A 23,798-nucleotide genomic window follows, 5' to 3' on the forward strand; every position below is an offset into this window, starting at 1 on the left:
AAGGCAACTAATTATTTGCAATTAATAAAATAACTAGGCAGCAATTAATAATTTCGGTGACAATTATAGTAAGCTATATATATTAAGTAAAGTTCAAATATAAGCTCTTTTAAAAATTGAATAATGACAGTTACATTAACGGTCGCGTATATAAAGTACCTCAATTGAAATTATAGTTGAGGAACTATAAATAATGGCTTAGTGACTAATATTATTAGCCGGATAAAGTATTATATTGGCTAGGTGTGGTTAGAATATTTAAAATGTCGAAAATACAACTTTTTAATGATTACGTACATATTTACCTCCCATCTAGTTCATTTTAAATAGAATCTCAGTTATACATTTTTGAATGTTTATTTAAAGCTTTTAATCTAAAACTAAAACAAAATCAAGAAGCCAATTCAAATTAAAACTAAGCACTTAACTTATTTGTTTCAATAGTTAACATATTTCATAATTCTTAATAACTACGAACCCATTTTATTTGGTATCCAATTTTTTTTATATCCCTAATTCAAATTACTTTGTCGTCGCACTAAATACATACTATTGCTATTCCCAGTATGATATTTTATTTCATCTGAATGTGAAACTAGGCGTAATACAAACATGAAATTCGTTATACATATGCAATGATATCCGACGCCTGTTTCATATGCACCGCTTTAGTCGAAGATCACAGTGGTCAGGTACTAAAACGGTAATAAAATAAACATTCACCTTCGTCAGTACATCCAGAACTGTGGTCCTATAAAGACAGTGCGGAAAAAAGTAAGTCAAACTTGTTTAATTCAATAGTCAACAGAACAATAAAACGTTAATTCATTTTAAAATTAAAATATAAATTTTAAATATTTTTTTGTATTTCATATAGTAGATACGACGGTGAACTTCAGTTTTTTTTTATACTTTAAAGTAAAAGGGGAACAATGTCCTGGACTAAAGTCGTAGCCATAACAGGATGTGATAGTGGCCTTGGCTGGGCTTTAGCGGCACGGATGGCTAGAGAAGGACTAATTATAGTGCCGGGTAAGTATACTCTTTATGTAGTTAATAAACAAGTAAGATAACGTAAGGGAAATTTTTTAGATTTATTTTTAAATGTACCTACAAACAATCGTAAAAAACAAATGAATTAAAGTATCATGAATATATCAACGACGAATGTATAATACTTTTTATTATAGTAAATTCATAATCTTCGGTTAATTCAAAATATTAATGAAAAATTATTAGGAACAATTTTTTATGCGTTTGTTTTAATTTCTATTGAACGGCTTTTTTTTGTTTAATTCCGTCTGTCAAAATTAATTTGTTTCATGTAAAAAGTTATTAAATTCTCATTTATTCCGTTAATCTTTCTATAATAATTTATGTAATGGTTTTAGGCATGTACAATGGGACTGCTACTGAAGCCTCGCAAGCACTTAAAAATCTTAGCGCTCACCCGTTTAAGCTAGACGTTACAGATTCTACGAGTGTTCATGAATTTAGTGATTACGTCAAGAGTATTGTCAAGAAGAATTCAAATTACAGTGAGTTAAAATAATTATATAAATATTGTAAATCTGTTAAAATGTTGCATCACTATGTTAAATGTTTTTCGCAATACCTACTGAATGGATTTCCGTGAACAGAAGGGTATATATATTATACATTTAAGTCTTTTGTCGGTTCTGTACGCGATCATCCGAAAAATTACGTTGACAATAGGCTATTTGACTGGTTTTTAAAATTCATTTTATATTATTTAATAGAGGTTAAGGTAAAAGTTGTTTTTTTTTAAATTCTAGTACATATTTGCTGAAAAATATCAAATTAAAAATTCCATATTTAAATAGCGCGCGAAAACGCTATTTTGACAATATGGCGCTTCAATGGGGTCGGTGACGTATTTTGCCTGTATTGTAATCTGTGGCACATATAAACCACATACAGTAGACAAACGAAGTTAACTAGCAAGTGACGTCATCATAAGCCCGACCAATCGGGAGCGTTTGGTGTCATGTGAGAAACGTTTAAAAAAATTGCATGTTTATTTAAGGATTTTTTAATAAATTAATTAATATTTTCAATTTTCGTTAATAAATAACCATTTTTAAACTCATAATATATACTGATTACAATCATTGACACTTTATTTTTCACATTGTCAAATAGCCTATTCTTATACTGATTACATTAATAGACATTGTATTACAGGAAATATTTAAATACATATTTAATAAATATCGTATATATATATATCGGTCGTCCTTTATAGTTAAACTTTTAACCACTCTTTATTAATACGCACCCTATATCTGGGATAGAATTAACTTTTTTAATATTATAATATGCAAAAATGATATTTTCACCGTAAAACCGTTTCATAGTTTCAACCGAAGCCAATGTAAATATATAACGCGTGTTAACCTCTATAGCAAAAAATTCAAATGTTATCACAAAGTGAATATCGATATGAAAACTCTCATATTCGAATTTATACGAGTTTTTACAATTTGGGAGAGAATTACGTACATCGAGTATCTCAGTTTGGTTATTTTTATAAAAAACATAGCTGCAAATGTTTCGTTTTATTTTTATAATAATTTGTTTCGTACTTGAGTGCGGAAAGATCGCAAAGAAATACATTTTTCGAAAGAACTTTTGAAACATGTATTATTTATATCCGACAACCCCCAGTTGAACAGCCTGTGAGGACTCCTACTAAAGAGTTTCGACACAGACGCTTTCTTCTCTAAGCTAAGCATTATATTATTTAAAGAAACATGCAGTTATTATGGTTTATTAAAATTATCTTATCATCATCAGAGTTATTAGTCTTGTTTGTATATTCACTGTATACGTTTTAATTATTATACAGTATCCAGAATGTTTAATAATTAATAAAAAAAAAACATTAAGAAGTTCGCATAGCGAATTTACTACCTTGTACTGTTACTAACAAAAGTATTGTTGTGTTTATAACATTTTTTCATTCAATTCAGTTATTCCAATTAAGCAAATTAATAAATTTTTAAACTTTTATATTGTCCTTTTAGAATTATACGCAGTAATAAACAACGCTGGTGTAATGACCATTGGTGACTACGAATGGCACACGCCACAAATCATTGAAAACACAATAAACGTCAATTTACTCGGAGCAATGAGAGTGGTTTCTGCATTTTTGCCTGATTTACGAAAAAGTGCACAGAGTGTAAGATTATTTCATTATACTTTATTTTAATACAATTGTTTGATTTGATTAAGATTAAGTGTTGCAATCTGTTAATTCTTCATTTCGTTGCATTTGTAATTTGAATGAAGGTGAATCGGTCTATGGACTCGTGTTTGAACAAATTTGATTCATTCATTCTTTTTCTCTGTGAAAAATTAATGAATCGTTAGGAAATTGTCGTATATAAGCTTGTTTTTATAAAATTAATTAGCTTGTGTTTTTTTTTTTTTAATATGTTATTTTCCATAAAATGAGTACCGACCTCTATCTCTCTCATGCATACTCAAAATATGACGTGGTGACAAATTAACCCACCCAATCGCCCATTTATAATATTAGTAAGAGTAGATAATATTATTACTTAGGGATAGTGCTTGGTCCCGTCTGGTCTTGGTAGGTACGTCCCATTTATCATATATTCTATCGCCAAACAGCAATCAATGTCGTTATGGTAAGTGAGCCAGTGTAACTACAAGCAAATGTGACATTTTAGTACAGATGGCTGACGGCGCATTGGCGATGTAGGGACCGGTTAATATTTCTTACAGCGACGATGTCTATCAAGTATTCTGTTCGCACTAGCTCTTTTTTTAAATATGTTTTTTTTTTCTATATTATATTTTCAGGGTGTAAAACCTCGTATTATCAATGTAGCTAGCCACTGTGGCTTACATCCACTTCCCGGATTTGGTCCCTACAGCGCGAGCAAAGCTGGTGTTTTAGCTTGGACACAAGCCTTACATATGGAATATCTACAGGATGACTTGAAAGCTCTGACTTTTATTCCAGGTAATTAAAGCAAACCAAAGCTAATTAATTAGGAATCAATTTAAAACATTTGATATTTAACATAAAATAAATGAAACAACATGAAATACAAATCAAATAATCTTAAATTATTTTAAATAATACATTTCAGGGGGCTTCGTCGGATCTAGCAATTTGTTAAGAAGTCAATTTCTGAACGGGACTGCTATGCTGGAACATATGAATGAAGAACAAAAAGCTTTACATGAAAAGAAAATACGAATCTTGAATGATTATTTAAAACGAGCATCTAATAATACCAGATTCGATTCCCTAAACGATGAAAATATTATTGAAACCTTTATGAAGGCCCTCACTGATAAAAAGCCCAAAAAAATGTACAAAGTTGAATCATTACGCTATAAATTTTATTACAACTTATTTAAATTACCTTTACCAGACACAATACATAAAAGCCTTATTAAAAGATTTCTTAAATTCCCTGAAATTTGAAAACTACGATGATTTCCTTTTCTTTTGTTGATCATATTTATGATTAACAAAAAATATTTACTAATAATTGTGAATTATAAAATACGAAGAGTAAGAATTTAATTTACATTTTAACTTAAGTAGGTACTTATATTTTTTTTTAATATAAGTGTATGTACTTAATTTTATTATAGTTGATCGTTAGTTCATCAGTTGTGTGTTTACTTATTTTATGTTTATTTTGTTAATAGAATCTTTAAAATAATAAAAAATACAAATTATTTTAATTCATCTTTTTATTCTTGTATTTTTTCATTTAAAACTACAAGCTAAAAAAGATTATGTTTGCCTTGTCATTATACTGTTTATTTATTTAAATACTTTATTGCACGACATATTATAAGTCAACTGATAACATAAGATAATCTAAAAAATAATAATAAGTAACAAATTGTGTGCAAAGTCAGTCTTATCGCTTATAGCGATCTCTCACAGTCACAGACAGCCTTTGGTGAAGCTTAGTAAGAAAACAGGAGTTTAGGATTCATCGAATAATGTTCTAGTTTTATTTTCTGAAATATACAATTAACACAAATCTTGTTTTATTGTTTAAATGGTCTGACTACGGAATAAAAATGAAAGAGAATATTTATTATGAAGATGCATCCACTTTTTTTATACAATATTTAGTACATATTTTAATTTACATCAACAAATAATATTTGGGGTATGTTATAAATCAACTGAGGATATTTGTATTCATATATTCATTTTAAATAACGAATTTGAATATATCATAAAAAAAAACAATTAAATTTATATGACTTTTATTTCTTAAATTATATATTTAAAATCTTTCAATAATTATATTTTTACTATTTATGAAGTTTAAGCATGTTCAAATGTTATTTAAATGTTAATTTTTTATTTACTTTTTAGTTGTGCCAACAGGACACAGATTATATCGCTAAATTATATTTTAATGTTAATAACTCTAATTCACTGTCAGTTTCAATATATTTATTTGATCATTGTCAAACTTCAAAGTCAGTTGTCAATATCAAACTGTTTAGTAAAATCGTGGGTTATAGTTTATAATTCAAGTGAACATATATGTTATTTTGAAAAATAAACGTGAAATGAAATCGTATAATTAATTATTTTTTTATATGGTATATTCCTATATAAATAATACTTATTTCTTACAATGGAAGTACAATTTGGTCCAAATGCTATCGATGAGCCGGTAAGTTACGCGTTATTTAAAAACTAGCACCTTTGTAAACTTTTTAATACAAACAATTATTTAAATTTTGACAATAAAATGTTTCACTTTAAATATAAAACCTATATTTTACTTACAGAGTTTGCTCTACAAGCTTCAGCGCAAAATCAAAGTGTTTAATACCAATAATCCTTTGCCAAATCGTGGATATAACTTAGTAGCTTGCTCTAGTAGATATGGCATTGTATTTGTAGCTTCACCTAATGCCATATTATCGGGTAAGACATGTTACAAATATTAAACATAGCTTATTTTCATATAGAAATCTAGATTGACCTATCAGAACACATGTTCAGGTAATTTTTAAACTTAGATTACAAAACAATTATAGACATTATCTTTAAAGCATTTTCGTAGAAAGTTATGATTAAGGGAGTGTATTCTCTTATATATATATTTTTTTTTTTTTCAGTATATTATCTACGAGAATTGATTGACAAGGAATGTGAGCCTCAGCATTTGTCTGTTAATCTTCAAATAGAGCCTAGCCATATTGCTGTAAACTGTAATCAAGAATGGTTGGCTGTTATCGGTGGGCAATCGCTACTTGTTTATAAATGCATGGACTTCCATAATGCAGTAAGAAAATCTTTAAATACATCAAAAGATACACTAAATACAATAAAATTACACACACACACACACACACACATCAGCCCGCATTCGTCCACTGCTGGACATAGGCCTCTCCAAATGCACGCCACTGTGGTCTTTCTTCGGCAAAAATTACACAGTTTGACTTTTTTTTAATCATGATTAAACTAGTAAGAAAATTTATCTCCTCATTATAAGTACTCACCTCTATATAGTCAACAGAATACATCAGCTTACATCCCTTGTTATCCACAATCTTGCTATATATATATTATTTAATAGTGGTTGTACTGTAAGAAACTGATATTTAAATCATTTTAAATATGTTTTAAATAATAAATAAAGTATGTTTACATGTATAAAACGTAAACATATCGTGCCAAAGCTAGACAAAAAATGCATAATAAGTATTTTATTACAATAAAACCTTAAAGAAAAACATATTCTGTTGCAGGATATAAGACCGTCGGTGTCAATTAAATGTGATGTACATCCATCAACATTTGTGTCAGCATTACAATGGAATCCATGTATACCAGATACTTTAGGGATTATATACTTTGATGGCACCTTGCTCATAAGCCAAGTCAGCACTATGCAAGTGAAGAAAATACAATCAAATGCAAGGTATAAATTAAAAGTATTTGTGTTTGTCATGCTAATTAAATTCACCACTACCATATCTTTTACAGAGTCATTCTTCCAAATGATTATTTAAAGAGTATTATAAAATGTAAAATATTTTTTAAAAATACCTATGATCAATGTGTATAATGTCTCATTGCGATTAACAAAATGATTTACTTGGTGTCTAGGCTTTGTACAAGCCTGTCTGGATATGTCCCGAACAGCGGGCTAATTATTCTCTCTTAAAAATAGTAAGAGTACTGAAATCTGACAGGAGGACATCATAAAAAAAATAGTTTATATTGGTCTATAAATAAATAAATACTAGTGGGTCTCCTGCTAAACTTTGCATTTATTCAAAAGATTTTTTGGGAAGTTCGAAACCTATGACAGGTTTTGTTTTGATTTAATTTCACTGTGAACTGCAAGTCACTTATCTACATTTAGCGCTAAAATGATGAAACCTCTTTTCAATGTAATTTTTAATATCAAATAGTATACATTAGTTCAGCTAGAATGTTCATATATTCATTTTTTTTCTTATACAGCCATAGTACCATTCCCTAAGTGGCCAGTAACTTTTTTCCGCCCTCTAAAATTAAGTCTTTGTTTAATCATAACAATTTACTAAATTGCAATCAAGAATCCTCTTTAATTTTCTGCACATCTATAGCTGAAGCTCTTCAAAAGGGGATTATAACCATTTTTTTAAATGCAGCCATTGTCCCATAATCACTGGAACTAAAATCGTCTTATGCTATTAATATATAATATAACTCAGTATCTAGCTCGAATATTAACACAAATTTATAATAATAGTCTAATTCTTTAAATGTAAATTTCTTATAGATGTTTATGCTGGAGTCCTAAAGGCAAACAGCTTGTAACTGGCAACAATGATGGCACACTCACTCAATATAAACCAGACTTGTCTCCTATGAAAATGGTTCCAACTCCGAAATTGTTCGAAGGAAGTCCCGTTGAAGCTTTAGCTATTTACTGGATTTCTACTTACCAGTTTGCTGTAGCGTATCGAAATTCGTCTGATAGTAGTCGTCCAGGTTTGAATTTTGTTTTAACAAATAATATAATTAAAATCAATCAATATACAAATTGATTGATTTACGTATCAATGGTCATTCACCTCATTTGTAATTATTTAAAACAAACACTTTAAATGATATATATATATATCATTAAAACAGTTGAGTTGCTTTAAATTATACTATGAAAAAGTCTGTCTGAAGTCTGAAAAACTCATAAAATTTTCATTTTTGTTATCAGTCGACTATATAGACGAAGATAACCATATTATTTACATATACTCAAATATTTCTTACAGCTGTGACAATAGTAAACACTCCAAAAGGTGGATCGCCCTCCTGTTACAACTATGATGATGTTTGCTACAGCATGGGCTCCAATAGACCGTGGTATTATTATCTACAAGGACTCGCCCAATGGTAATTATAATTTAAAAATAATTAAGTATACACAATTTGTTATTTGAATTCAGATTTTTTTGAACCATGAATGAGTTAACACTTTCTGGGGCTGTTAACGCCTATAAAGTAATAACATTTACATTCTATTATATTGTGTTTAGTGCACTGTTCCTGAAAGTGTTATTAGAGCTCAGCCAACTTTAGCGAAAGTATTCTGTAACCAACACAGACATTTCTATAGAAATATTAACATAACAATTCTGTATTTAACAGGAATATGATTATTTCATCATCGTCAAACAGCATGGAGATAGCGACACTATCAACGACAGATGGATCGAATTGGATTCAATGGTGTCAGGTAAAATAAATATAGTTGTATTGATGCTTATTCAAATGTGATTTACTTCAGAAATAATATGAGAGAATCAGATAATCTTAGCTCTTGATAATTTTCAAAGATACAACTCAATAGATAGTTAAAAAAAATATATATATGTTTGTATTTTTCTCCTTGTAATACAATGGAAAGGCAGACAAGCAAATAAGCAGTCTGTCGGTTATGTAATAGCAATATAAACCAATTATGGCCCTGTTAACTTGCTCTTAACAATTACATCTAAGATGTTATGTCCCTGTGTTATTTTTTGTCAAAGTAGAACCCAGCAATTTTTTACATTACCGTTTGGTGCTAGAATAAGTGGTATCTAAAAATTGTAAGTAAATATGTGTATTCTATGTAGACTGATGAAGCAAGACCTGAATTACCGTTGACCGATAAAAGGCAAGAAAACTACCCCGTCGGTATTTGTATTGATACAGCTGCTGTTCATCAGTTACCTTGGGGTAAGTTGTAGAATATAATAAAAACAATCGTCGTAATATAACTTTTTAGTTTATTATCATTCATTAAATTATTTAGTACTTTGTATTGCAATTAAATAAATCTAAAATCAATTTCGTTAAAAACTAAAGTTGGTTTGATCAATTCTTAATGTATGTTTTGAATAGGTACATTTTTCTTTAATAGTAATTTTTTACTATTTACCAAAGTTTTTTAATATCTTTGTATGTACAATAAACAAAAAATGTGTAAAATTATCAAGAAAAGAAAATACTTAATGTTATTTTAAATAAAATGTACAAATACGGAGTGATCCCATAGAAAGAGCTTATAACCTTCGTTTAGATTCTAGAAAGTTATTTATAATTTTAGGAGAAAACGAAACTCTCCCACCGATGCCTCTGCTCCACGTGGTGTCTCAAACTGGACTATTGTCTATTTTCAATATTGTGAATCTAAACAAATCGGCACCTCAAATATGTACGCCGACTCAACCTATTGCCTTACCAGCGGCTGCTTTAACAAGGTATATAATAATATAGTACAAATTACAATAAGAAGACAGGTGAGTTCAAATTGCTAATCTGTCTTTAAATCGTGTAACGCATAGTGACGTAATCGTTGCACATAGTGTGTTCAAAGAATAACTAAAATTAAAAAAATATATATATTATAATATATTGGAAAGAAAATGGGCAAATTGCATACTTATGCTTACCATAAGTATTTGGAACGGGATATTTATATAGTCTTGTTCACGAGACTGAGTCTCTCGAATGTCGAAATATCGAACTCAACCAGATAAAAATAAAAAAACATGGTAAATATCCCGTTTCAAATACTTATAGTAATAAAAATAACCATGTTAATTTAAAATCTTACACTTACCGTATCAAGTAGCAAGTAGTCACCAATATGGTATCTGTAACAAATGTAACCATTGAAACCTAGTTTTGTGACTTAGTTATGTCCCTTGCGCCTGTAATTACCCAACCTCACCATACAAACTAGAACACAATAATAATAAATAACATTTCTAGAAACATTCCCGATGACGTGCCGTCGCAGCCTGAACCGCCACCAGTCGTCGCTCAACCAAAGGTAAACATACCCTCTAATATCATATCAAATAATTAACTTTTCATAGAAAATTTTAAGTAACAATGTAATATTACATTATGGTTCTATTATAGTCTTATCTCAATGAATGAAATTCTTTTATTGAACGAAAAAAAGGATATGGAAAAATATGTATAATCTTTGTTCTTAAAAACCTGCCCGTTGTTGGACAAATGCCTCATCTTGAAGAGTTGGTTTTATTATAACCCATCAAACTGCTCGTATCCCTATAAATACGTGGGTCAATTCATCATATTCATCAGACATATTGTTTTTTTTTTAAATAAATTAAGCACATAATCTTAGTGGTACCTGAGTTTAAGCCTAAAGTGCAATGATATGCAAATACTGCAATTCTTGTATATTATTTTTTAATATCAGGTATAATGTCACTGATTCGAAAGATGGCGTACAAATGCCTCAAAATCGTTCAAACTTTGATTGCTAGCATGTTTTTGTTGTAACAAGTTTGATTACAATCGATTATGAATCCATAAATGATTGAATATAACCTACTTAACTAATCAAACATATTTTACAACCAACAGCAACAGATTATACAACAGCAACCATTGATGCAATCACAGCCAGTTATACAACAGCAGCCCGTTGTACAATCGCAACCAATTATACAACCGCAACCGATAATACCGGAACCTCAAAAACAACAGACGGTTATTGCACCCGTGAAGGCTATACCACAGCAACAAAATAGCCCATCGTTCCTACCAGGTGAGATATAAATAGTTAATTTAAATACGCCTTCAACATATTTACAAGACAAACACACGCGCACACCCACACACACACATACAAATAGACTAATATTATATTAATATTTTTTAAAGTAATTTATTGCTCATAGTTCTGTAGCAAGTAAAATAAATGTTTTATTTAACAGCAGCCAGCTTACAAATGACTAAAGAACCAACACCGCCTGCTGTTGCTGAACCCCCTATATCTGTGGTAATGTATACATATTATTATTAGTACATATGTGAATTTTGTAACTTAAAGCTAGAGCCACACAACCGATCAATCTCCACTTTTTTGTATTTTGCACCACCCACCTTTTGTACTGGTTACTATTAATTTAATGAATATAGTTTAGTAAGAAACTTATTAATTTGAGAGATTACAAACTTCTTATGATTGAACATTTTTTTCTGTTAATAAAAATCCGTATGAACAAAATATAAACATAATAAAGTAATCGACGTAATGAAAAATATATGTATAATGGTAAATCTACATTTACTTTCTAGCCTCAACCAAAACCAAGCGTTCAAGCGCCGAAACCTCAGGCAGTTCCATCGCCTGAAGTAAGTGCCGCTCTGAAATCGGAACAGGAAAGAATTAACAAAGCTAAAGCGAACCAGGAACTGAAGAATATGCTCATCAAAGAAGTGAACGACTTTCAACTGGAATTGTACAATTTTATGAAAGTCACACAAGAGAACCGAGAAAAGGTATAATTTCATATCAGAACTATGCCATACTGTATTTCGTGCTGTATTAATTTTATTTCGCCGTTGACGTACCATGCATACGTCATTCCACACTCTCGAAGTCGACGGCATCCTAAGCCGCGATCCGGCCTGTCAGGAGGCACCCTTAAGATACATCCCATAAGTGGGCTACCAACACCCGACTTGAGTTATTTAATTCGCCCCCCGCCCAGTGACGTTGTAAACACCATAAGGGCCCAGCAATATAGGCCAAACAAAATAATAAAACAAAAATAAAGTTAGTCAAGTCGATTACAATGGCAGGAGCAGTATAGATAAATATATCATTGGTCGGGACTTAAAATAATTTGTAGTATTAACTGTCGATAAAGTGGCGTGTTCGACACGAAAGCTTGGAAGCAGGAAAGTAGGTAGTTAAGTTGAGTATTGTTGTATTATAAATAAAGATATATTTAACAGAAACTTTTCGTAATGCATAATTAGAGGTCTATTTACAAATTTCATTGATTATGTAAATCTAAGGTTTGTTTATTCTCAAACAATCTACTAATCTAAGAAGCGTAACGCGCGTAACTTTATCGATTTAATTGTAGCTCGTTGACTCAGAAACGTTAGTCGTTGTGTTATTTTTTTTTAATTTTAGTTTGCACGAGACATTCAGTCAATAAACTTGGACGTGGAAATGAACATGAACACGGAGACATTGAGAAAAGAGTGTGACATAGAAGATCTACGTGATAATGTAACGCAGCTCAAGATGGAACTTGTGCGCGCATGCGCAGTAGTCGCCGAGTCGAGGACGCAGGCCGAGTGAGTCCTATTTAGTTCAAGTGCTATATTTAACTTTTAAGCCCTCAATAAATTTAATATATAAAAATGAGTAGTGGCCCCAATGAATTTAGAGTGTGCCTTAATTTGAACCCACTACCTTTGGTTAGGATCGACATGATCTATGTATTTACTTGATAAGTAATTTCATCATATAAATGTAATAATTAACTAAAATAAATAAAATATTCCTCCTTATGAAACTCCATATATTAATGTTTTATACAAATTCACAAATTAAATTATTATTTTTCTTATAAAGAGCGAAAGAACACCAAGAATGGTCTCAAATGGATCCACTAACGGCAAAACGAATAGCATCTGTAAAGAAACTCTCGTACTACGTTCAAAATCAGCTAGATCAAGCACTTAAAGCGCTTGATCACAAATGGAACGAAAATGATGCAAAAGATCAGCTTAGCAAGTAAGTAAACATTCGTCTATGGTTTTTTTCCAATTCAGCGAGAAAGACAGTTTGAACGCTTAGGGTCCTGTTGTCAAGTCATACATTGACCCACAAATTGTTTGTTACTGTCTCTGTGAATTCGAATAATGTACTAAACGTAGTTATTTGAAAATACAGACCCGGAGAACGAATGATTCGTCCCATATTAGATGACGTATACCAGCCTCTAGTGAAACAGCAGGAAATACTGTGTCGTCAGCAAGCCGAACTCAAAGCTTTAAGAAAAACGATGAACGAATGTAATTTTACACCAATGTTCAATTCGACGTCACTCTTACGAAGCACGCCTTTTAAAAACAAGTAAGTTGTCATTTATATAATTTTGACTGAAGTTATCCATGCTTGCATTATTTGAAGTAAAGTACACATATAGACTATACACAAATAGACTTGGTGGTTATCTGAGATGAATATAAAATGTAAGTATTTTGTTATAAAACTTAGTAGTAGGTCTTTATGCAAGCCATCTGGGTATCTGAGTCTGCCTAGGCTATTCGGCCGCTAAGCAGCGTTATTATCGTATTCGTTATGGTCGAGTAAGCCAGCGTAATTTATTTTCTGTTCTATTCAAAGATTCGGCTAAATTAAATAAATAATATAAAAACTTATACGGAACCAACAGTATCATTTATATATTATATTAGATTTATGAATTATTATTATTATATATATCTTATAAGTATCATAAACAAAGTATATATTAAAACATGGAATTATTATTTGCTATATTATATAGCAAAAAGGTTTTAATAAAAAATATGTTTCGATAAATAAGATAAATTATTAGATTAATTCTTATTCCATATATTTTAGAGATCCTCTATCGAAACTCACCAAAAATATTCTAAATATGAGTATTGTACCTCAAAACAAAGCAAAGGAACAATTACTTAATTCCCAGAAGTTAGACGCACTTCGTGACGTTTTATCAAACCACAAACCAATCAAAATTAAACCGGTCAACCTGGAAATAACACAACATCTGGAAACCCTGAAACAGAGATACGCAAAGAGTATTAAAGAGAAAGAAGAAAATAAACTACAACAGGTACCAGTAAAAATTGAACCCGTAGAAGAATTCGTAGCCCAAAAAGGTACATTGTTTTTATATCTTTTATAATACTAACATGTTCTTAAGTCTTTTTAAATCAGAAAACTTTTTCGTGTAGATACAGATCTAATTATAATTATGAAAATCATTTTACTTGAAATATATAACTAGTTAAAGATCAAACGAACTAAAACATGTAAGTGAGCGGTTCGATTCAAATAACTAGAAAATTTATCGCAACAATTCCATAAACTTGAAGCTTAGATATTTTAGGTCATATATATATATATAGGTATAGGTTCTTTTCGTTGTTAAATATTATTTTTGTATTACAGATATAAAAAAAGTAGAATCGTTGGAAATAAATCCAAAACCACTATTTCCATCGTTCCCTCAAATGCCGATGAAAACAGAGCAGCAAAAACCTTTTGCTGCTGCTCTTAATACACAAAACTTTACTCAGAAGTTAACAAACGTGCAGCCCATGAAAAGCGAAAGTAATATATTCATGTCTCAAAAGATCGGAGCTCCTACTGCTTTCGCTTGTAAGTAAAATTTTTGTAATATAAATAAAATACTTTAAAAAAAATTTAGGACAATGTTAACACATTTAAATCTTTTATTTCGATGTTTTACAAGATAAGTTAAGTTTTAAACTACATCCAGATAAGAACATAGAAACTCTACTGAGTTATTGAAGAATTGTATTTATATCGATAGCCTTTTAATTCAGACAATTGAGGTTAAACATATATGCTGTACCTTTGTTGTTCAAAATTTGGGAATCCTGTTGATTCCAGATGATACTGCAACATCTGATCAGAGTTTCCATGATGTCATTAATTATTTGTTACCTATTTCATAAATTTCTGTTGTGTGAATGTATTTCTCATTAATGTGTATCGTTTTAAAATTGTTTTTAGATGCACAACCAACGACATTGGAGACCAAACCTGATATAGTAAAAGAATCGCCCATTATTACACCATCGTTCACGCCATCGACTAATTTGAAACCCGTTAAGGCTGCTAGTGTTGCCAGGACATTGTTTACTGATACTGGTAATATATCACGCTATCACTAAAATATCATATATTATCTAATATAGCATATTATATTGGTAGGTTTGTGCAAGCCCGTCTGGGTAGGTACCACCTTATCAGATATTCTACCCCCAAACAGCAGTAAAAAGTATTGTTGTGTCCGGTTTGAAGGGTGAGTGAACCAATGTAATTCCAGGCACAAGGGACATAACAACTTAGTTCCAAAGGTGGCCCAATGGCGATGTTAGGAATGGTTAATATTTCTTACAGCGCCATTGTCTATGAGCGGTGGTGACCACTTACCATCAGGTGGTCCATTTGCTCGTCCGCCAAGCCGTACCACAAAAGAACACTGCATTTCAAGACGATAAGGAGTTAATTACAATTACACAATTTGTTATTAATTAATAATAGTATAATGCCCAGTGGTCACCATTGTTCACAACGAGGAATTATAATGGCTCTGATGATGCTGTCGTTCTGATCGATTGAGATATTCTGCGATCAAGTGTTTACGCAAGAATTATATCTGAATTCCGTCACTCTCATAATCCGATGGAACTATAAACTCGAAACACTTTCATATACTAAATAGATTTTATATTCTAGATTCAAAAGAAAAACCATCCGAATCACCTTTTTCGAAGCCTCCTAGTCAAGTAATCGAACAAGCACCAGTTCCACAGCCAAAAGTGACGCCTGTGACTCCAGATACAAAAAGTTTACTAAGAAAAATGATACTCAAAAATGGCGCAGGCGCTGCAGAAAGTACGCTGCAACCCGCTGAACCAAAGAACGATGCCAATACCTTTATGGGCCAAAATATTTGTTCGCCTACTACGTTCAGCTGTAAGTGAAAATTAAATAAATCTTTGAATACAGTTAACTCACGTTATTGATCAAAAATATGTTTTGGTAAAACTCCGAACAATAATAAAGACAGACATAGTCGCTGACTTAATTTTGACGCGTCCGTTCCATGATGCGATTCGTCTTCCCAAAACATCTAGTTGACAAACGATGTAAAATATAATTGTTTATACCAAAAATATTATTTAATAAGGAATCTTCGACTTATATCACTTTGCTGTAAAATAAGTTTTAATTCCTTTTTTCTATTTTAAGAGTACTTTATTTGAAATCATTCAAAGCATTTCTATTACACTTGCTGGTTAGTCATTACCATAATAGAGGCGGGTGTTCTAAGTTTGGTTTACAACACTGCCACACTCAACTTAATGAACGTCATAATTTTGAAGTGTCACGTGCGAGACTAAATTAATTATACGATTTTTCAAATGTATATGTAACTGATTAAATGCATGTAGAACATTCAGTATAATTCATATTCAACATAATATATATCTTACATATGAATTGTGCTTGTAGTTTCAAAACCACCGACAGCCGCTGCACCAGCAGCTGTATTCGCTTCAAAGCCCACTAACATATTCACCAAGATTCAAAGTCCAACATCCGAAGCCACTGTTTCTTCACCCGTTAATCCAAAATCTGATGAAACAGGTGAACCAGAAGCTAACACAGCTTCATCAAAAGTTGATAAAACGAAAGCAGAGAAACCAATAACCAATATGTTCAGTTTGAAATCACCGTTGGTCAGTAAAAACCAAAACGTGCCCGATGTTTTGAAGAGCAGCAGCCAAGGATTTGCATTTGGTAAAACTGAAACGAAAGGTGTCGCTAAGTTAGCCGAAGACAAGTCTAAGGAAAACGTTCCAGAAAAACCTAAAGAAAACATTCAGCAAAAACCGGTACCTGAAAATAAAAACAACAATGAACTGACACCCAATCTAGCCGCAATGACAAGCAAAACTCCAGCACAGTCTGTTATAATAGGTAATATTGTATCACTTATTTGATTAATAATTGGCTCTTGTATAGTTATTTCATGATGACAATTTTATATAGTTGACCTCAAGAAGCCTGCTGCTGAAGCTAAAGTTGAAAAAGTATCGCCATCAATTTTTGCTGGAACCTCAGTCTCACCTCCTCCTACAGGTACTTTACTATAATATATATTTTGCCGTATATTTTAATAAAATAACTTGATACTATTCTGACAATACCATTTAGGATCACGACAATTTTAATTGTCGACATCGGTACAAAAAATATAGAATTCAATTCGTCGAACACTAATTTTTCAAGTATCTGGTAGGGAGGCTCAAATAATCAATCATTGTTAATATTAAACACATTTTTTTACAGTTTCTAAATCGCCAATTGAACCTGTTTCACCTGTGACTGAACATGCCTCCGTATTTAGTACATCAGTATCATCTACATCCGCAGAAAACTTATCAAAACAAGTTACAATAACTACCACAGCGTCTAAGACGTCTGTGTTCGGACAAGCTGTCGACCAATCATCAAATATTTTACCTTCAAGTACACCACCGCCTAAGGCATTAGAAATAAAAGAAATTAAAGATGACTCCCAAATAGAAACAAACGCAAGTCCATCAGATGATGCTGTGAAAAATGTGACAGATGATGTTTTCAGTGCAGCGTCTACAGAAACTGCATTTAGTTCCACATCCACAACATTAACTACAACTACAACAACAAGTGAATCAAAACCAATAGTTTTTAGTACGCCCGCGACAACTACATCTGCATCTGTGTTTTCAAACACGCCACAGTCCTTTACGTCGCAACCACCAGCGTTTGCGTCTAATGCGTCTTCAGTTTTCGCATCTGCTTCCGCCGCTGCATTTGGTCCTCAAACCACTCAAGCCTCTATATTTGGTACAGCAACATCACCATCGAGTATATTCGGTTCTACGACGTCTTCGTCTATATTCGGTGGTTCTTCTTCCGCGCAAAGCTTATTTAGTGCTGCAGCTTCGAAATCTGTATTCGGTGGCACTCCAGCGGCGACTACACAAAGCATATTTGGTACATCACCGACCACTACTCAAGCGTCTGTGTTTGGAACAAACCAATCTGTATTTGGAACGTCACCTACGGCGAGTCCAGGTTTTGGGACCCCGTCGACTCAGGCATCTATATTCGGAACTCCTCCACCAGCGCCACAGACTTCTGTGTTCGGAACACCAACGCAAACAACACAAGCGTCGGTATTTGGAACACCGACGGCGGTCACTCAAGCGTCCATATTCGGAACTCCTACTACTACTGCTCAAAGCGGATCCCTGTTTGGAAACGCTGAGTCTAATTTGTTTGCGAGTGCAAGTATATCGACTACAAGTGCTCCTTCCCAGACAAGTGGAGGAAATATATTTGGATCGTAAGTTTTTTCTTATACATACTTTGGTCTGTTTTGATTAATATTAGCTAAGCACTTCGATATACGCAAATGTTCTGCGTAAGCATAATGCTTTATTAGTAAATCGGAGGCGCCTCCAGGCTTCTTCTTTCAGAGGAAATTTTAACCTTATTCCAATACACTGCTTCAGTGTAGGTTATTGAATACATACATATTTTATATTGTCAGATTTTATGTTTAAATATGTAACCTTCTTTGTTATAATAATTTCGTTTGCTAAAATCAATTTTAATGTCGTATTTTTTACCAAGAAATAACTGATTGATTGGAAAACTATAATCGATCGTTATTATTGTATTGCAGCTCATCGAATTCAGTATTTGGAAGCAGTACCGCCAACGTTTTCGGTAGTAAACAAGGTTTCACTGGCTCGAATCCTACCGCGGCCAGCATTTTTAGCGGAGGTGGAGCAGCCTTCGGTCAAAAGCCGGCCACTGACTTCTGGAGCGGTGGCAATACGAGCGCATTCGGATCTCCCGGTTTTGGTAATATAAGTCTCTTTCATTTTATATTTTTAGGAAACAAAAATATATTAAATAACGATCGTACCAAATCGTACAAACATGTTACATAATGTTTTGAACAGTATTTATTTTTCTAAAAATAATTCGGTTGACAAGCGAAGGAGAAAAATGGAATAAATAGATCTATTTACATATATATATGTATAGAGATGACTAGTCGCCCGCGGCTTTGCTCGCGTTTTATGGGTTGGTCGTCAGACATACAAAAGTAGTCAATGTCCTTCCTTAACTTCAAATTTCTAAATTTAATTCAATTCGGTTTTGTGGCTTAGCTGTGGAAGAGCAACAGACAGACAGACAGAGATACTTTCTCATTTATAATATTAGTATAGATGTTAAATTTTATATCTTATCGATCTGCCACCAATTGTCAAAAATCTAATGTAACTATCTATGCTGAGATCATTTACAAGACTAGAGTTTTGATAAAACACTCTAAATATATGTTTTATTTATGAGATTTTTACATATCCTGGATTATTGCATCAGGTCAACAACAACCAACGACCCAAGCTTCTTCAATATTTGGAACTTCGGGCGGTAGTTTCAGTGCTACCTCCGCTCAGCCATTTGGTAGTCCCGGACCATTTAGCGGTGGTGAAGCAAAATCGGTGTTCGGATCTCCTCCCCAACAACAAACGGGTATTTTTGTATATTATATGTGTAAAATACATTAAACGAGTACGACAAATGCGCCATTTGATGGTAACATTCTTTATATGGAATATAATCCTGATTAATAATTATGGTGAAACAATATCTGATGGCCCTGTGGTTAGAACGCGTGCATCTTAACCGAGATTGCGGGTTCAAACCCAGGCAGTCACCACTGAATTATCATGTGCTTCTGTTGAATTATAAACACATCTCGTGCTCGGTGGTGAAGGAAAACATTGTGAGGAAACCTGCATGTGTCTAATTTCAACGAAATTCTGTTACATGTGTATTCCACCAACCCGCATTGGAGCAGCGTGGTGGAATATGCTCCAAACCTTCTCCTCAAAGGGAGAGGAGGCCTTAGCACAGAAGTGGTCAATTAACAGGCTGTTAATGTGAAAATAAATGAATTATTTATCGTTCGTGAGTTAAATTTCTGAAATGATAGTATATTTCTAGCGCCGGGAGCGTTTGGAGGATCACCTGTATTTGGAACGAAACCAATGTTTGGGGGACAACCCAGGTGAGAATAATTTGCTTATAATTATTTTGGTTTTGCCAACTCTATACAAAGTTAATATACTACAGTTAAAATATATACAAAGTTAAAACTCCCACTTTAAGTTGAAAAAATTTGGTATTGCTTACGTGATACAAGAGACGTGTACTCATTAGCTTTATCGGTGTTTAGATAGACCAGACGATTTTATAAGTAAAGATAATAAAATATATGATTTGCTCTGCAGTTTTGGTTCTCCGGCGTTTGGTGGTTTCAACAAGAGTCCAAACAGTGGATTTGGAGCACCAGCCTCATTCGGCGGCACTGGCTTCGGCGGATCTCCCTTCGGAAATACGTCACCGAGTAAAGGCTTCGGGAATTCTTCGCCTAGTGAGTATTGAAAGTTATCATGACGAAAATTATATTTCTACTTATGAATAACTGACTTTTAACACGCTGTATGACCCTAGTTGTTCTAAAAGTTAAATCTATCTTAATGAAAAACTCCACATATTAGTATTAGTGTCAAAATGCCATGTTGATTCCAATGGCAGGAGAAGTTAGGTAAATAAACAAACTTAACAAATTGACATGACAATATCGTTGGTCGAGATATAAATAATCTGTAACATTAATTATAGATTACTGAATAAACATTGACATTTTTGTCGTTGTCGTCGGCAAAAATTTTGCAGGAACTTTGAAAGTTAATAGCCGAGATGGCCCAGTGGTTAGAACGCGTGCATTTTAACCGATGGTTTTGGGTCCAAACCCAGGCAGGCACCACTAAATTTTCATGTGCTTAATTTGTGTTTATAATTCATCTCGTGCTCGGCGGTGAAGAAAAACATCGTGAGGAAACCTGCATGTGTCTAATTTCAACGAAATTCTGTCACATGTGTATTCCACCAACCCGAATTGGAGCAGCGTGGTGGAATATGCTCCAAACCTTCTCCTCAAAGGGAGAGGAAACCTTAGCCCAGCAGTGGGAAATTTACAGGCTGCTAATGCTTGAAATCAAATGAAAATCTATATAAACATTTGAATAAAGGCACAAAGGATGGTTCTGTATTATTAATAAAAACATGTTTTCAGTTCATAATAAAGCTGAACTATTAACAAATCGCATAAAATATTTTAATCTAAGGTTTGTTTATCTTAGCTCCTCTATTTCCTTCTTACTTTTATGGATTGGTGTTTGTATGTTTGTACCTCTCGTTTCACATATTTTGAGAGAAATGATGGCATCGATTTGAAACTGCATCTGACGTGTCAGTTACGTGTAATCAAAGATATCAAGTTATTAATTTTAAAGTTTCACAAAGGACAAAACATCTGAGTTCACAATGTTGGTGGTGAATAGTCGATGTAGTCAATGGTTAATATTACTTACAGCGCCAGTGTCTAGGTGCGGTGGTAACCACTCACCATGAGGTTACCCAAACGCCTTTTCGCCTATCTATTAAAAAAAAATAACGAAGTCTGACTTTAAGAGTTAAATGTGAACTTTATAAAGGAGAGACCAAATAATCCCAAGATAAATTTACACATGCGAAATTTTAAATAATTAATAAATATCGTAACAGACTTCGGGTCACCTACGCAATCGAACGCCACCTTCGAGAGTCTAGCGACCCAGAACACGCTGACGTTTGGCAACCTGGCGCAGCAGTCGGGGCAGCCGCCGCAACCCGCACCCACCTTCAACCCGTAAGTATCATCATAGTTGGTTTTGCTGAAATTAATATTGCATACAATTAATAATTGCTTATATATTTTATATAATAGTCAATACTGTTATATAAAGTAAATAATTTTTTAATTATATAATAGAATTTCATTAAAAGAAGTAACACCAATACTGGGCTATCCGATATACACACGTCTTTATTGAAAGTCACTTCTCTATGATAATAAAGATATTTAAATAATTATGAAATGTGCTAAAAACACATTTCTTTGCTATGATTATGAAACAACAAAAAACTGTTTTTTACTAACATACCAATCACAATCAAAGTCAGGTTATAATATAAAAAACATTTTTTTTTTTTAAATTATTATTGGAATAAATAAAATAGTCTCTTGAATAATGTGTATATACCGTAAAATTTTATATACCGATTGTAAACTGTCTACTACTACTGAAAGATTTAACTAGAAGAACTAGTCTACTAAAATATTGTGAACGGTAAACTTGCAATAAAACGTATATCGATATTTTATAATCCCACGATTCGATTAGGTTGGAGTTTTTATAATTTAACTGAAATTAATTTCTATAAATTATAATCATCTAAAATATAATGTATTAAATTGTAAGCAGTATGTTAGTTTAAATGTATTTACAATTTGAAGTGACATATATGTAAAGACTCCAATAAAAATATATTGGGTAATATTTATATTTCATTCACAGATCGCCATCGTTCACGGGTTGGCGGGGCTAATGATCGTATTACAAGGAACGTGCTGCGAAAAAACAGCGATAAATGGACTTTCGAATGGAAATAAAACAGTTGAACTTGTTTAAAACAAATTATAACTGACTTTAGCAAAACCGTAAGATGATTCGAAATTTAAACTGCGTAACTTATTTTATGTAAAAAAAAACCTTTAAAACAAGCTCTTGTTCAATGTAATTGTGTTGTTATCAGCAAAAAAATTTAGCTGAATCGAAAAAAAGACTATGTAATACTTGTTTTGGAAAATTAACTTATTATAAAAAAATATTATTTTTACATTTCTGAAAATATAAATACATATTTTCTACTAACGAAATAACCAATCGCTCCTTGTCTTGGCCCACTGGTGATAGTTTTGACACGTACATTGATCTAAATAAAAGCTTGAATTAAGGTTTTTTAGTAATATTTCCAACTGAATAGTGTATTAAATCGTTGCATTGTATTTTGTGAAATTGAAATAATTATTAATAAATATGATTTAGTATTTTGTACTAAGTTGTTTTTTTGTTTTATGGGATTTTTTTACCATCACTTTTCGATAATAATTTCTTTAGTAATAACAATAGTAACAAAAAATTTAAAACTCAATATTTGCTTGTGATTTTTTAAATTAATAGGTGAATAGGTCGTTGACGTCGCTCGATTGGGCAATACTGAACAATAATATACGGCAACCTCACACCTCCCTATGTTTCGATTGAGTGTCTCGTTTCGCACTGATTTATAAGTCAATAAATGGGCGTATTTTAATATAATTACATTTTTTATTTTATAGTATAGATTGCGGACGAGCAAAAGGGCCACCTGATGGTAAGTGGTCACCACCACCTATAAAAAATAGCGCTATCAGAAATATTAATCATTCCTTAAATTGCCAATGCGCCGCCTTGGGAACTAAGATGTTATGTCATTTGTGTCTGTATTTACACTGGCTCACTCATCCTTTAAGCCGGAAAACAACACTACTGAGTACTGCTGTTTGGCGCTAGAATATCTGATGAGTGGGTGGTACCAAGCCAGACGGGCTTGCACAAAGTCCTACCATCAAGAAAATAATCATATATTCTGCAAAAATAAACCTGTATTACCTGATGTAAATAAAAA

At 32.3% G+C, this 23,798-nt stretch overlaps 2 protein-coding genes across 4 annotated transcripts; both read left to right on the plus strand.

Moving 5' to 3' along the window:
- The first annotated feature begins 731 nt into the window (after positions 1–731).
- Positions 732–4,600, plus strand: LOC125065862 (D-beta-hydroxybutyrate dehydrogenase, mitochondrial). Its single transcript, XM_047673711.1, has 6 exons — positions 732–774; positions 920–1,032; positions 1,392–1,538; positions 3,048–3,205; positions 3,853–4,015; positions 4,146–4,600. Exons 2-6 carry the CDS (start codon positions 933–935, stop codon positions 4,484–4,486), a joined length of 909 nt encoding a protein of 302 aa, XP_047529667.1. The 5' UTR covers positions 732–774; positions 920–932; the 3' UTR covers positions 4,487–4,600.
- Positions 4,601–5,543: 943 nt separating this feature from the next.
- On the plus strand, positions 5,544–23,123 carry LOC125065765 (nuclear pore complex protein Nup214). 3 transcript variants are annotated; one of them, XM_047673576.1, is made up of 29 exons: positions 5,544–5,711; positions 5,830–5,968; positions 6,163–6,329; positions 6,799–6,971; positions 7,821–8,032; positions 8,314–8,434; positions 8,690–8,777; positions 9,160–9,262; positions 9,633–9,786; positions 10,301–10,361; positions 10,928–11,111; positions 11,281–11,345; positions 11,645–11,848; positions 12,492–12,658; positions 12,939–13,100; positions 13,260–13,442; positions 13,956–14,236; positions 14,529–14,738; positions 15,117–15,254; positions 15,846–16,085; positions 16,626–17,093; positions 17,166–17,255; positions 17,466–18,507; positions 18,850–19,031; positions 19,560–19,712; positions 20,187–20,250; positions 20,474–20,616; positions 21,813–21,936; positions 22,646–23,123. In XM_047673576.1, the coding sequence occupies exons 1-29, from the start codon at positions 5,673–5,675 to the stop codon at positions 22,674–22,676; spliced, it is 5,388 nt and encodes a 1,795-aa protein (XP_047529532.1). In that variant the 5' UTR covers positions 5,544–5,672; the 3' UTR covers positions 22,677–23,123. The 3 variants fall into 3 exon arrangements, with proteins under 3 accessions (XP_047529532.1, XP_047529534.1, XP_047529533.1); XM_047673578.1 differs by having other exon boundaries at positions 16,761–17,093; XM_047673577.1 differs by having other exon boundaries at positions 11,284–11,345.
- Positions 23,124–23,798: the final 675 nt, after the last annotated feature.

Source organism: Vanessa atalanta, chromosome 8, assembly GCF_905147765.1.
Source record: "Vanessa atalanta chromosome 8, ilVanAtal1.2, whole genome shotgun sequence".
Taxonomy (NCBI): Eukaryota; Metazoa; Arthropoda; class Insecta; order Lepidoptera; family Nymphalidae; genus Vanessa; species Vanessa atalanta.

Coding starts and splice junctions, on each gene's coding strand:
- LOC125065862 (XM_047673711.1), top strand. CDS start 933: ATGTCCTGGACTAAAGTCGTAGCCATAACAGGATGTGATAGTGGCCTT. Junction 3,206..3,852: donor TACGAAAAAGTGCACAGAGT/GTAAGATTATTT, acceptor TTATATTTTCAG/GGTGTAAAACCTCGTATTAT. Junction 4,016..4,145: donor AGCTCTGACTTTTATTCCAG/GTAATTAAAGCA, acceptor AATACATTTCAG/GGGGCTTCGTCGGATCTAGC.
- LOC125065765 (XM_047673576.1), top strand. CDS start 5,673: ATGGAAGTACAATTTGGTCCAAATGCTATCGATGAGCCG. Junction 14,237..14,528: donor AGAATTCGTAGCCCAAAAAG/GTACATTGTTTT, acceptor TTTGTATTACAG/ATATAAAAAAAGTAGAATCG. Junction 17,094..17,165: donor AGCACAGTCTGTTATAATAG/GTAATATTGTAT, acceptor AATTTTATATAG/TTGACCTCAAGAAGCCTGCT.